The 15,753-nt window shown below is 33.7% G+C and overlaps 1 protein-coding gene across 1 annotated transcript; it reads left to right on the top strand.

The window, feature by feature from the left end:
- The first annotated feature begins 11,319 nt into the window (after positions 1-11,319).
- On the top strand, positions 11,320-14,892 carry LOC149538206 (subtilisin-like protease SBT4.14). Its single transcript, XM_089802437.1, is given in 13 exon segments — positions 11,320-11,408; positions 11,508-11,605; positions 11,719-11,760; positions 11,763-11,793; positions 11,795-11,862; positions 12,235-12,346; positions 12,451-12,970; positions 13,260-13,363; positions 13,456-13,680; positions 13,760-13,794; positions 13,797-13,867; positions 14,014-14,227; positions 14,345-14,892. Coding segments are annotated over 13 exon segments (2,157 nt in total).
- Positions 14,893-15,753: the final 861 nt, after the last annotated feature.

Genomic DNA, 15,753 nt, shown 5'->3' on the forward strand with positions numbered 1-15,753 from the left:
TTCTAATGAAGAAGAGGATAATTCTAGATTTGTTAGACAAAATGTTGAAGTTCTTTTTGAGACTAACAATGACTTGCAGAATGATGTATCTATTGAGCATAAAGAAGATTAGAGATATGAACCTAGAGAAGAGATAAGAGTTGAGATGTCAAAACCTATTTCCAGTAGAAACATGAAAAAGAATCACCTTCTAGAGAAAATAATTGGGAGCAAGAATAAAGGTGTGATGACAAGGAACAAAGTGAATGAGGAGTTGTGTCTAATTTCTCAAGTGGAACCTAAGAGCATAGATGATGCATGTAAAGATGATCAATGGATGCAAGCTATGAAAGAAGAACTTTGATAATTAGTTCCTAGACCTAAAGACAAAAATATTATAGGAACCAAGTGGGTATTCATAAATAAGATGAATGAGCAAGGAGAGGTTGTGAGAAACAAGGCTAGACTTGTTTGCAAAGGTTACTCATAGCAAGAAGGCATAGATTATGAAGAAACATATGCACCTGTGGCAAGAATGGAAGCAGTAAGGATGTTCTTGGCTTATGTAGCAAGCAAGAATTTCAAGGTTTATCAAATGGATGTCAAGTTAACTTTTCTAAATGGAGAACTTGAAGAAGAAGTCTGCATTAAGAAACCTAATGGATTTCCTTTGACAAAAGATAAATATTTTGTATGTAGACTAAAGAAAGCACTATGTGGTTTGAAGCAAGCACTTAGAACCTGGTATGCAAGATTGGACAGGTATTTGTCTAAACTTGGATTTATCAAAGGTACAACAAATGGTAATTTGGATTTAAGAAAAATTGATGATGGTTTATTTATCATTGTAATGTTTGTGGATGACATAATATCTAGAGGAAATGATAAAGAAAGTGATAAGTTTACTGAAGAGATGAAAAATGAATTTGAAATGAGCATATGATAGGAGAAATGAAGGTTTTCTTAGGATTGTAGATTGTGCAAAACAAGGATGGGCTATTTATCTCACAAATCGAGTATTTGAAAGACTTATTGAAAAGATTTGGTTTAGAAAGTTGCAAACTTGTTGGTACACCCATGATAATAGGTCACAAGCTATCTACTAAAGATGAAACACCTATAGTTGAGAAGAAGTATAGATCTATGATTGGAGGATTGCAATATCTGACTCACACAAGACTAGATATAGAGAATACAGTTGGGATTGTAGCAAGATTTCAAATTGATCCAAAAGAGTATCATTATGAAGTAGTAAAGAGGATATTCAAATATTTGAAAGATACATCTCATTATAGAATTTGGTATGATAAATCAAGTGACTTCACTTTTTTTACATATACTAATGTAAATTGGGCAGGAAGTATGGATAACAGAAAGAGCACCAGTGGTGGAGCATTCTTTCTTGGAGGAAGATTGGTTTCTTGGTTGAGCAAGAAAGAGGATTGTATATCTCAGAGTATACCTGAGGTAGAGTATGTTGCAGTAGAAAATAATTGCAATCAAGATATTTGTATGAAACAAATGTTGAAGGATATTTGGATTGAGTTTACAGAACTTGTTAACATTTACTGTGATAACACAAGTATAGTGAGAATGTAGACCATAGAATAGTAGGGGCCCCCTGCATGCATTCACCACAATATACTATCCCTCCCTGTAGGCAATCACAATAAAATAATAGGCAATAATAGAAGAATAGGCCCTAGGCCCCTAGCCCCTAGCCCGCCCCCTACTATTCTAAGGTTAAGTCGGGGCCTTAGCCTTAGCCTTAGCCTTAGCCTTAGAATTATAGGGTAGGGTAGGGTAGGGTAGGGCATGAAGGATTCCCCGGGTGTTCAAACTAAGGGAAGGCGATGAATGTCCACTATAACTATAAGGCACCAAGAATCTAGTATTGCATTCTAAGACAAAGCACATATCCATAAAGTATCATGTTTTGAGAGAGAAAGAAGATGAAAAGGGAATAAAGTTGGAGTATGTAAGTACTAAAAATTAGAATGCAAATATCTTTATGAAGCCTTTGCCTAAAGATACTTTTGAGTACCTAAGAGATATGTTAGGGGTTATGCCCTTAGCTACTTCAGAGTAGATGATACAAGGAGTGCATCAATCCAGTGGTACAAATCTCTATGGTTAGACTGGACTAAATGTTGATGCTTCCTAAATGGGGGAGTACCTAGTATGGATTGAGTCATGGAGGATTCTTGGTAATTGGTATTGAACAGTGTGTTTGGACACTCAATCCAGTTGATGATTTGAGAAGCTGATTAACAATTGGTATTGTGATTGACACCTTTGACTTTGATGTCAATGGGGGAGAGATACACATTAAAAACATCTCCTAAGTAATGGGAGAGAGATATATCTTTAGGGAGATTTAGAAAAATTCATGTAACGATGCAAGAATATGCATCTAATGTATTGTGATTTGTTTAGTGTGAACAACTATTTTTTATCCTAAAGAAGAAGAAGATGAATAGAGTTGTATTCTAGAGAATTTAGATTTGATTAATGAAGAGGATTTGAGAAGATGAGAGTAGTAGTAGCACCAGCATAGCACTTTTTGGTATTATTGAAACTTAGATGTTTTTCATATATGTTTCCATCAATGCCAAAGGGGGAGATTGTTAGCATAAATATTGATGATAGTAAATTGGGGGAGTATCCTAAGCATTGAAGAGTATTCATATGTTACATTTGTCATTGATGTCAACATAGTAGTAATTTTCCAAAGGCTAGAAGAACAATAGTCAGTAATCTTAAGATGCACAAAAGTTGAGGAAGTTTTACATGATTCATAGTAGAGGACATATTCCTGAGGTTATCTTGGTGATGTGGTTAAGAGGACTAAGTCTGAGTCAATGGTGTACAGAAGTTACACTTGATTTACTAAAAGTAGTGTAGAAACAAAGCATAGAAAAATAGAGCTCTGATGATCTATCACTATCTTGCATTTAAGATGTAATGAACATATGCACAGTCACATAGTGATAGAGGATAGTCATATGATAATGCCAGCATGTGCGCAAGACATGGTTTCACATGTGTGAAGTTTTGTATAGACTATAAGCCGATAGTGTTATTGTAATTGTTAATTAATTAACTATCTTATTTTAATTAATTGAGAAAGCCTGAAGGTTACCTCAAGGAAATATGATGAAGATATAATATAAAGAAAAGTTGTTTTCTTTAGTTGTTGTAAACTTGGATGAGATGATCAAGTAGGATGCAAAGTACCAGTGCGTAGTGTGAGAATGAGTAGAATGCTTACTAAATGTGTTTAAGTGATCCAAGGGATCATTGGATGCATAGTATGAGATCTAGTTATAAGATTTGAAGGAGCATAAGTATGGTTGACAGGATAGAGATAGAGGAAGGAAGTACATTTCAATTCTATTATTCTACAAGGAATAATATAGAGATCGTTTAGATAGTGGGTTCTTTGATCTTAACCTTGATTTTTTTGGGTAGTGGGTCCAGTTGTCTTCCACAACTCCTAAAATAGGATTGACACAACTCCTAACAGGGTTTGAATCTCCTAATAGAGATTCAAATTCTCCTAACAAGGACTCATATGTATTGAATGTTGTAATAGACTCCTAATGGAGCCTATCCTCTGATAGGAATATTTATATTAGTACATCATCTTGTGGGTACCATCCCCACTAGGGTTGTCTCTCTAATCAAGGGTTTCCCTAATTAACATATCTAACATTAATTGTGTGTGGGTATCTTGTTGTGGTTTCATTTTATATTACTCACATGGTTAATTTTGTTTAAGGTTAATGTATGTGATGATAGTTGGATAACTAATTCACTACCGCCACCCCCTAGTTATATTAGTGGACTATATATTCTAACAAAAAATATCTATTATATTTATCTTATTATTAAATTACATTTTTATATATGAATGAATTAGAATTTTTTTTTAAATTATAAATTTAAAACCATATTTCATAGATGTTTGAATTATGAGAATTTCATCCATCCACTATCAAAATCAAATTTATTAAATAATTTTTTTTTCTTTATTTAAAACTAAAATGAACACATCAAAATATTATTTTCTGAAAAAATAAAATAATTATTCTATTTATATCATACATATTTGTATTATAATCTATGAAACTTATGTTAGATTGATGTGTTGCTCATACAAGTGATAATGAAGGAGCATCCTAGGCTTGCTTGCAATCCTGCATGTTTGGAGGGATTTTGGCTCAAAGTGGTGGAGTTCAATAGATATGTGTGCTTGACATGGTTTGTGGAACTCAGCATGCTCTATGGCACTCAACATGGTCTCTGGAAGCTCGGCACACACTATGATGTTCGATAATGCTTGGGAGCTCAACATAATTAGTGATGCTCAACAATGCTTGGGAGCTTGATGAGGTCTTGGAGCTTGACAATGTCTATGGTGCTCGACATGGTCTAGGAGCTCAACAATGATTATAAATTTACTAGTGCTCAACTTGGTTTGTTGACACTGGGCTTGGTCTTGGTTTTTGTTGGTACCGAGTTGTTTGTGAACCAACTTTTGACATTTAATTTATGTATGGGTATTTAATTCAATGTTGTAGTCGACTTGTGGCTCAACCTATATTTTATGTAATGGATTTAATTTAGTTTTTAATGAGCTAGGTTGACTTGTGGCCTAGTTGGGTATAAGAAGGGGGTCTTTTAAATTCTTTACGATGAGGATGAGGATGAGGATGATTCATTCAAGCTTGGAGAAGGGAATGAAGTGTAGATGCAAATTTTGATGAGCTAGGGTTGCAGTTTGAGAACTGGAGGATAGCTTGGTCGACCTAAGGGTACAAGTATGGATTCTATTTGTTGTTCTTATCTAGTTGTGGATCTGGACTAGTCGGGATTGGTGTGTGAAGTTGGATCTTGAGGGATCTTGTAGAACTGATATTGTAATTGTTGTTTGTAGTTGGCCCTAACCCAGAAGGCCTTACAACTGGGCATATTACATATAATCCATTATTTTATGAATAAAGAGTTGTGATTTGGTATTATATCTTGTCATGTTATTACTTTGTTGTATTGTTTCCATTGTGTGGTTGTTTGTTGGGGGCTAGGACATCTCCTTTGGGGATTCTCTTGCCTTGCACTACATCAAGTAAACATGTCTAAAAATACTTAGGTTATCACTTCCATCAAGTTATTTGTATATAAGAATTCTTTCTCATTTAAGATACAGGTATTTATCTCCAAACCAAGTTTTCTCCTAATGCTAGATTGTGATCGTTAACATTTTTAAGATTTACTCTCCCTACTTCTTTGGTCCTACATAAATTTTCCCATGTAACAAGGGACAACACAATCAACTTTGTATCCAATACAATAAAATACAGAAGGGTGGGACCACTTAACCAAAACCTAAACTTAACCAAATCTCAATTCTATAACATTGTCCCTTTTCTTCTTCTTATTATTATTATTATTATTTGGTATTCTTATAACTAGCTAGTAACCAAGATGTATTCCTATCTACGTAGGGTTTGACTGAAGTGAACCCCTATCTACCCAAAAATTTCTCTCTTGCATGTGTGAAGGAATAAATGGTACCAATTTTGGGACCAAATCTAAAGATTTGTGAAGGGTCTCAACTATAGCCTACAACTTATAGTCCAAATCAAGAATCTACTTGTTAGCTTTAGTTTGTAGGTTTTATTTTCAATAGTAGAATTTGTGTTAGATCTCTATGTATATTGAAAGTCAATTTTCCTTCATTTAGCCCCATCAATCTTATATTGATACATCAACTCCTCAATTGCACAATGTTGAAGGAACCCATTGCATCCACTTTTGCAATCAATTCCCTTTTGAACCTAAGTGTATCATATTCATTCCAATGCAACATAAAGGAGATAGGGCCTAATTCAATAGCTTTTGTGGGTTTACACCCCCTACACCAATTTCCTTATATGTTACAATCTCAAGGTTAGTTTTAGATTCAATAATTTTCCACATATCTGGTAGCATAGTTTAATCATCATCATATCAAATATTATCAAAATGATCTACATGAGCAAGACAATCCATAAGGATTTATACAACTTTGGGGTGTCATTATGATCTTCATATATGTCTCAAATTCTAGTCTAATAAGGGTGCTGAGTTTCAATGCTTTATATGAAATATATTGCACTTTAATTTCATTATTAATAATAATTAATCCTACTTGACATAGAAAATCTTTAAGTATAATACTTAAATTTTCAATCTATAAGTGGTGTATGAAAAATTTATAGAGAAAGTATAAGACATTTAGTAATTCAAAATAATTTAGAATACCATATCTTCATTAATTATTATTTTTTGTTTTAAATTTAAATATTCAACCATTATCTAAAGTTCTGATGAATAAAAATGGTATAATCCTTCAAGAAAACAAGCAATAAACTAATTCAATAAAAGAAAAAGTAATGTCATAGGAAGACCCTCATCAATGCTTAATCAATGAAATAATCTCCTAGTGTATTTTTTTCCACAAGAGGCAACGAGCCTAATATATTTATTAAAAATTTAAAAAATAGTATAGAGTAAAAGAAGTATTAGAAAAGAAGACTAGGAGACTAGTTGAGCCAATGACCACAAACAAAAGATTAACTTGCTTTGGTATCTATTTAACAAAAACCACTCAAGATCCTAACCAAGAACCAACCTAAGAAAGCACAAAGAAACCCAAGACAAAAGACTAAATATTGTATGACACTTAATACCCACTATACTTATAATTGTCGCTTAAAAAAGTGCAAAGTGGTCGAATTTTCAATACTTTATAATAACTAAATTAAAGTAATAAAGTTGAAGGAATGGAACTACTATAAATTATTCAAAATATTATGCATATGAAAACAAGTCCATATATCACAAAATGAAGCGCTTTAAGGGGAGAATAATAGCTTCATAACAATAATGAAAATTCAAAAATACTTGAAAAAAACAACTATATCAATATATGAGATTACTTTCACCACTATGAACATTGTAGAGAAAACTTTATGAATAAAATTTAAAAAATTTCAAAAAGGAGATCATAAACTCAAAATTTTAGCTTATGATATCTCATACGAAATTGAAGGTTCAATTAGTAAAGGGGCCACATATTTCAATAGAGCCAACTAATACTAAAACATGCTTAAATTGTCAACTCTCTATAGAAATATAATAGAGAATCAAATAATGAAATATCCTCATTTTAAGATAGAATTTTAATAATAATTAGATAATACAATGTTATTAAATAAATAATGATAATTAAATTAAAGTAAAACTAACACTAAATATAAAAATAAGAAATTTTTTTCTAATCTATATTATCAATAAAATAATATTTATAATTTTAAATAAAATATTGATAATAATACAATGAATAAATAAACAAATAAAATGAAATACAAGAGATAATATTGTAAAAAGTATGTTAACTTTCTAAATAAAATTTAATAATAAACACAAATTAGTAAGTAAATAAATAATATAGCATAGAATAATATAAATTAACTAAATCTAATGAAAAGTACATGACTTCTTAAAATTAAAATATAAAAGAGAGGAGAATTTATTTTAGAGAGGGAAAAAAAAGGAGAAGATAGGAGTTCCAAAAAGAAAATTGGAAGAGGAAAGTAATATGAAGAAAATAGGGAAGTAACTTTCTGAAAAGGTATCAATGATACTGAAAGGGTGTGAACCTTCAAAATAATCATAATTATGAATAGCTGTGACTCTTAAAAAATATTGTAAATATAAAGTATTGAGACTTTTTCAAATAATTTTTGTTATGAAGTGTTGTGACTTTTCAAAGGATTTGTATTATAAAAGGTTGTGACTCTTGGAAAAGAAGAAAAAAAAAAGTACATTTTATCATTTCCTTATAATTAGAAAGGGAAGAAATTTAGAAAGTAAATATAAAGTTGAGATAATCTAGAAGGAATAATTCAGTGAAGAGCCGACTAAGGATAGAACCTCATGGACCAAGCAAAGAGGAAGGTAAGAAAGGTACATATTTGTGGATTATATTTGTTTAATTATATTTATGAATTTATATATTTTAATGAATCATACTTGTGGATAATTTATACATATACATATGTATAAGTAAAGGTGGAGTTCAAAATGGATAACACACATGACTTAATGGTTAATGGTTTAAGAACAAGATAGCCTCTTTTTAGATTAAGAAATCATCTTAATGTTTATTAAAGGTTACTTGATCAATAAAATATCCTATGGGGAGAAGATTTGATCATAATTTTTATAATGGCAGTATCAGAGATGGGTGCAACATCCTATTTGGCTGACACAATGAAGTAGATCAGAATGTCTTAGTGTCAGTATCAGAGATGGGTATAACTGCCCATTTGGTTGACACAATAGAGATGGACATATAGTGTTGGTATCAGAGATGGGTGAAATGCATATTTGGCCAAACACTACCCTAAAGGATATTGCCTCTATAATGTTGGTATGCAAAAGATTTTATCTCCAGTTGAAAAACTTGACTGAGGAAATATAATGGTAAGAATATTCTAATGGTGTCAATATATGCATATGTGAGCCTTAAGGGGAGCACTCTAGAAAAGATGATTGAATAATTAAGGGTTAGGAAACCTAATCTAGAGACATTTTTAAGGTTTGGGTCTAGGCTAGATTGTAGGAAAGTATACTAATTTTTTTTTATTAAGATCCTAACTTTTATTTTTGCAAGTTTTGCCAACTCTAGTAGCAGGGACATTACAGATAACAATCATGTCAAAGTGGGAAAGTAGTGGGAATAGGAGGGATAGGGTTTCTGTTCCTTGTGATAATGATGAGCAAGAAGATGATGACAAAATTTATGATGGAGACCTTCTGCTCCTTCATCCCATGGCATCTAGATGAAATGTTGTTGATGGGGAGTTGTGTGTGCTTCTCATCTTCTTATTTTAGGAGCAACATTGTTCTTCTCTGTTGGGTTTGGTTGCCTTTTTATTTTGGGTGTTAGGGGTTGTTCTTTGTTTCCTTCTAAGTTTTGGGGCCTTCTCTTTGGTTTTTGGTTCAAGGATTTTGGGTTATTTCATTGTTCCTTATTGTGGTTTTTGTGGAGTGTGTTGTGAGTGGCTCTTTTCCTCTCGCTTCTGCTAAACTTTTTTGGAGATTTTATGTTGGTTGAGTATGGTGGGTGTCTCTTCTTGTTCTTTATGTTTTTTCTTCTCTTGCTAGTGGTGGTGTGTGAGATTTTCCCTAGTCTACTACCCTTTTTGAGGTGGGGTTTTCTCTTCGTGCCCAATGCTGGTTGAGGTTCTTCATGTTCTATTTTTCATCTTTTGTACTTCTTTTTGAGGTAGAAGCCCCTTTTGAGGTGGAAGCATGGCTTATGGAGGTGGTTTTTTGTTGATGGAAAGGTGTTATTAATGGTTGTAGGAGGTCCTTTTCCTCTTTTGTTGGTGTGTCAGGAAGCTGGATTGTGTTTCTCTCTTCCTATCCTGAACTAGTTTGGCTCTTTTTGCTAGCTCAATGTTCTTCTAGGATCTTTTGGTTTCCTTTTCTTCATGGCTTTGGGTTACAACCTTTCTCTAGCTCCTTTTCTAGAGTTGCTTCCCTCTTTGGTTGTGTGGGTCTTAGTGTGTTGGGGTGTCCATCTCTCTTGTTGTTGGCAATTTTGGTGCTTGTTCTTCTCAGTTGTGGGGTTGGTGTTGTATTGGTTTCTCTTCTTCTCCACAATACTTCATCCTTGTCATGTCTAGTGGATCAAATTCTCCATAGCTTGCTTGTTTCCAACTTCTTTGTTCCTTCTTCTTCTTGTTTTTGAGTGATACATTCACATATATTTTCTTCTGTTGTACTTTGCTTTTCCATGCTTGGGGTTTTTGGGACTTTGCAACTGTCCTTTTTGGGTACTTGTTTTCTACCCACCTTGACGTCGGAGTTTCTTCCCCTGTATGATGATAGGGTGTTGTTTGTACTATTTCTTTGTATTTTTCAATACTTATGCCCTTTCTTGGTTTGTGGTGGTTGGATCCATAGTTATCATGTGTTTTCATTTGAGGTTCTTGGGTGCATTCTCTGTTCAAGCATAAATGTTTGTGGTTTTCATTGGTTCCTTCTTCCAAAGCTCCTACATCTTGTTGTTTGGTCATTTTTGGTTTCTTAGCTCCTTTGTTGAGGTGTTTTTGGTAAGCTCTGTGTGGTTGTGGCTTCATTTAAAAGTCTTCTTGTGAATTAACAAGAATTGATGTTATTGTATATGTTAGGTTCAAGAATTGTTACCAAATAAAATTGAAAATATTTTTAAAATTTAGATATTATTAGATAAATAGAATTAAAATAAACCTAACAAATCTTTGAAATAATTTTACAAATTTCATAATAAGAATTAGGAAATAAACTTTTTACAACTAAAACAAGATTATTATACTAGATCGAAAATGTCAAATTTTATCAACATCTTTAATTTTTTAAAAACAATGCTATAAGAACTCTTTCTAAAAATTGCAAAAATAGAAACCAAAGCAAGTATAAATACATTCAAAATTATACTTACTGTCTAGTTTATAAATAATATAATAAAATCATACCAATGATACCTCATTAACCTTTAAAAATGGTTGTCAATCACTTTAAAATGATACCTAGTTAATCTTTCAAAATGGTTGTCAATCACTTTTAACACTTACAGCATGTGAAAAATACCCATCATTAAAATTATATGAAAGAACAAAGATTTCACCTTGTCGAATCCAATCATTTTAAACTATAAATTTAATTTCAAAACCTTAATTTGTGTCTGAATCATTGGTCGTCTAAATATTCTAGTCTAATACAAACATTCCCATGTTTGGATTTTGGCTGTTTGTAATGTCTCTGCTATTTACTAAATATTCCTAAAATATGGAATAGAAGCGAAATAACGAATCGACCTCAATTGAAGACATAGTATCCAATTTTTCGCCATATTCATGATACAAAGCCACAATAACGAATAAGTCGTCTACAAATTCTGTTGCCAATCATTGTCAGAGAGGATTGAAATAGAATGCCAACAATGGCCTCTATAAATAATGTCCCACTTGACTATAGTTTTATCAATTCGTTTTAAGCAATAATAACATTTGATCTTTTGCAATGGCAATCCGGAGGACAAACCTTTTTCTCCTCTCCATGTTTTAATTGTTTCTGACAATGTCACATGTTCAAATGCTTTGTAAAGCTAGTGAATCTCGAGAGCAGGACATGAGAAAGGTAATGATAAACCAGTGAACTATTTAGTTTCACTAACTCTTGAACATGTCAACAATGTTTACTGATGGCTAAATTCTTGTGTCAAATTAGGATTATGTGGTTTACATGGGTGCTATTCCGTCAAAAGATGGTGGGAATTCTGACAAAGCACCTGCTACCTTGTACCTTGAAATGCTTGAATCTTTATATGGAAGGTTATTACTTGCTAGCCATATTCTAATTTCATGTTATGCGATTTTTTGGAATGAATAGTACTTTTTGTTAGCTAATATATTGTAATATTAGTTATAAAGTTCCAAGGCAGCCATGGAATCTTTGAAGTATAGTTATGGAAAGAGCTTTGGTGTGTTTGCAGCTACACTTTCTCCGTCCCATGTTCAGCAGCTTTCAAGTAAGCTGGTTTACATTTATGTTTAAATTTGTATTTGTTTATATATATATATATATATATGTATATATAGTATCCATGGTGTTCATATGTTTTTACATTCTGTTGAATTATAGAAATGGATGGTGTGGTCTCGGTGTTTGAGAGTAAGCAGTTACAAACCTTAACACAAGATCATGGGATTTCGTTGGCGCCTGCATCTGCTCAGAGCAATGGTCTGGATTTTCAGAGCGACATCATTATTGGTCTCTTGGACACAGGTAAATTTGTTAGAAAACAGAGTTTAAACTTGGATGGTTTAAACATTAGATACTAAAACTTAATGTTTAGACAAGAATGTTAAATAGTCCAAGTTGATTTATTTTTTCCAACTTGAATTTGTTCCTTGGTATGTGATATTTAAGAAGAGCCATTTGATAGAATTTAGAAGTTAAATGATAGATTTTGTACTGCTAAGCAAATAATACAATGTTGATATTTACAGAAGATTACTACCATGGTTAAGGGCTTAACTTGTAACTAGATGAACAATAAATGTCTTAGAAAGTGACTGAAAACCAACTATTTGAGAGAGTTTAATGCTATGATGATTTAATCATTAGTTTTTCACATCTGTGCTGATCTTTTTGTAGGAATATGGCCAGAGTCAGATAGCTTTACGGACACAGGGTTTGCTCCAATTCCTTCTAAGTGGAGGGGTGGATGTCAGACATCATCAGATTTTCCTGCCTCTGCCTGCAACAAGTTACACTCTTTCCTTTTGATATTGTTATTCCTATATTTGTGTATAATTAGATTTCCATGATCTCTCTAGGAAGATTAAACTGTTATGTTGATTGAATTTGCAGAAAACTTATAGGAGCAAAGTTTTACCGTAGTTTCACTAGTATTCCACCTGAAGGAGATTATCCATCTCCAAGAGATGGGGAAGGGCATGGAACACACACCTCCTCTACATCTGCTGGAAACTTTATAAAAAATGCAAGTCTGTATGGAATTGCTCAAGGGGAAGGCCGAGGTGGAGCTCCTGGTGCAAGGGTTGCTATGTACAAGGTTTGTTGGGCTGATGGTGGTTGTGGTGATGCTGATATTCTCGCAGCATTTGATGATGCTATCTATGATGGTGTCGACATTCTTTCTGTGTCACTTGGATATCCTTTTCCTATCAACTACTTCGAAGATAGCATTGCCATTGGAGCATTTCATGCAATGCAGAAGGGAGTTCTAGTATCCAATTCTGCTGGAAACTCTGGACCCTCTAGAGCAACTGTTGCAAATTATTCTCCTTGGTCTTTAACTGTTGCAGCAAGTACCATTGATCGCAAGATGGACACTGAAATTCTTCTGGGAAACAACATTTCTGTAGAGGTAAAGTTCTAAACTTCTCTTGAAAATAATATTTATATGCGGCTCATCAAATGCTAAGCTTTGATTCTTAGATTCAAAGTATTAATTAGTTAAAGTTGACTTATTTTTACAAACGTGATTTCTTTATAATTTGTGATGTTTCAACGTAGTCCAACATTTCTATAAAGTAATCAAACACTCTTAACAAAGTAATCAAACACTCTTAACAAGCAAAAATATTCTTTAGCAATTTTCAATCCTCCCTAATTAAACTCAGCTTTCTTTCATGAAAACATTTAATTGCCAATAGGGAATTGCCATAAATACATACACGATGGAGAAACCATGGTATCCTTTGGTATATGGAGGGGATGTGGCTAATATTTCTGGAGGCTTTACTCCAGATAACTCTAGGTAACAAATAAACCTTAATTCACTATTGCAATTTAGAGACTATGTTTCTATCAAGATTCTCAAAGCTTACTTATTTCTATGAAAAAATTCAGTGGTTGTCTATTGGGTTCTTTGGATCAAACAAAAGTGGCAGGAAAGATAGTTGTATGCAATTTCGTTAGCACTCCTCCAGATTATTCAGTCCTTGTAGCTGGTGGTGCTGGTGCTGTTATAATTTATGATGGACGCAATGACACAGCATTTACATGGATAAACCCCGCCACAATAATATCTACCAGTCAATCAAAAACTGTGTTTTCTTACATCAACTCAACCAGGTAACTTCCATTAAAGTTGTAATCTTAAATGAAGATAAATATATTGGGGCCCATCAAATTGATATTTGCATTTCATCAGCTCTCCAATTGCAAACATTCAAAAAACAACCACCCCTAAGCACCTGCACCGATAGTGGCTTCATTCTCATCACGAGGTTTCAATCCAATTACATTGGACATTCTAAAGGTATGTGTCAAAAAAAAAATCGTTTTCATAACATTAGTCTAAATTCTAAAGTAAAAGTTCCAATATTAATCATATGTTCCCAAAATCATGTATTTGGAAGCCATATATATGTTGAATGGAAGATAATGATGGCTATGTGTTATCAGCCGGACATCACTGCACCAGGTGTGGACATTCTAGCATCTTGGGCCAAAAATATATCTCTTACTGGCTATCCACAAGACACAAGGTTTTCCAACTTTAATATAATATCAGGAACATCAATGTCATGCCCTCATGCTGCAGGAGCTGCAGGGTTTGTTAAGTCTTATCATAAAGGCTGGTCTCCTGCAGCTATAAAATCAGCTCTCCTGACTACAGGTAAAAGAAAGACTTCTTGAATATAAACAATTCCTATACTAATTTTAATTACATAGATAATCCAATGACTAGTTTCAATTGCAAAAGCAAATATGTGACATTTAACTTGTGATGCAGCATTTGTAATGGATGAAACATTGCCTGGGAATGCGGATGCAGAATTTGGGTATGGAGCTGGCCAGATCAATCCAATGAAGGCAATCGATCCAGGCCTTGTTTATGATGCAGTTGTAGATGATTACATTGATATGCTTTGCAGGGAAGGTTACAATGATACCAGCTTGCGTTTGGTGACAGGAGATTTCAGTAGTTGTGATCTTGTAACTCCATCTAAGAATGGAGCACGACTACTAAACTACCCTTCAATAATGGCTTTTGTTGATCCAGGAAAAGCGTTTGAAGCTGTGTTTCCGCGAAGTGTTACCAATGTAGGAGTTGCAGCAAGTACATACAAGGTGATTGTAAGTGCACCATCTGGAATCAATGTGACAGTGGAACCAGAGACATTATGGTTTTCATCTCTAAACCAGAAACTATCATATAATGTCACCATTAAAGGTGGTTCCATGGATACCAACACATTGGTTTCAGGTGCCTTAACTTGGAGCTATGGGAATTACACTGTGAGGAGCCCAATCAGTGTGTATGCTCTGTCATTAAGCTAGTATTTTATCTGAATTTCAATATGTAAAAATTAATTATCTAAGAATTGTATAGCAACACAATACGAATATTATGTATCTGTTGTCACTTAGGTTTGCACCCTTGTCCAAGGCCCATGCGCGAGGACAACCTAGTGAAACATGGAAACAACCTCCAAGCTGTGGGACTTGAACTATGAGGTTGAGTCTCCGGAGAAGGCCGGCTTCCTCTTACTGTCAAGGCGCACCTATCTATTCTCAGAAGAAAAAGGGAGAAAGAGAGCACGAAAGCAAATCTACCTAGTCTAATCTAAGGCGGTGATGCACCAAAACAGAGTGTTCAGACTCATTTCTGCCCATATATGCACTACAGAACTAGGGTAACATCCAAAGTCATACATTCATTTAGACTTATATCGATCAACAACCACATGCAGATCAGGAAACTAACTGAATAACATCAGGAAAAGAAGATTTCGCTTTTATATTATTCAATAGGCCAAAGATAGATACAGTATGCAGACCACTGATCTCAACAATACATCAATGAGAGGCAAAATGATGCACATACATGTTGATGGCTGAAAGAGATGATACAGGATGCTTATCTAGCTCAGAGACAAAGGGATTTTTACACTGCAAGTCTGCAAGCAGTAGCAGAGAAAATCAGGAAGAGTCGACCCTTACAAAATGTACAAAATCTGCCTTTATAGTTCAGGCGTAACTGAGATCTTTTTTTCTGAAATGACCCTGCAACTACCTGCCATTGAGTACCGTGGAAGACAATCATGGAAAAAATCTCCAGAAAATTTGATCTCTTTCGCCAATAATGTCCTGAGAAGACTGAAAATGGCACCATAACTGCGCTCCGACCTGGTAGATGGA

The sequence above is a fragment of the Cupressus sempervirens genome, chromosome 9 (assembly GCF_028749045.1).
Source record: "Cupressus sempervirens isolate cs-2001-9-10 chromosome 9, ASM2874904v1, whole genome shotgun sequence".
Lineage (NCBI taxonomy): Eukaryota > Viridiplantae > Streptophyta > Pinopsida > Cupressales > Cupressaceae > Cupressus > Cupressus sempervirens.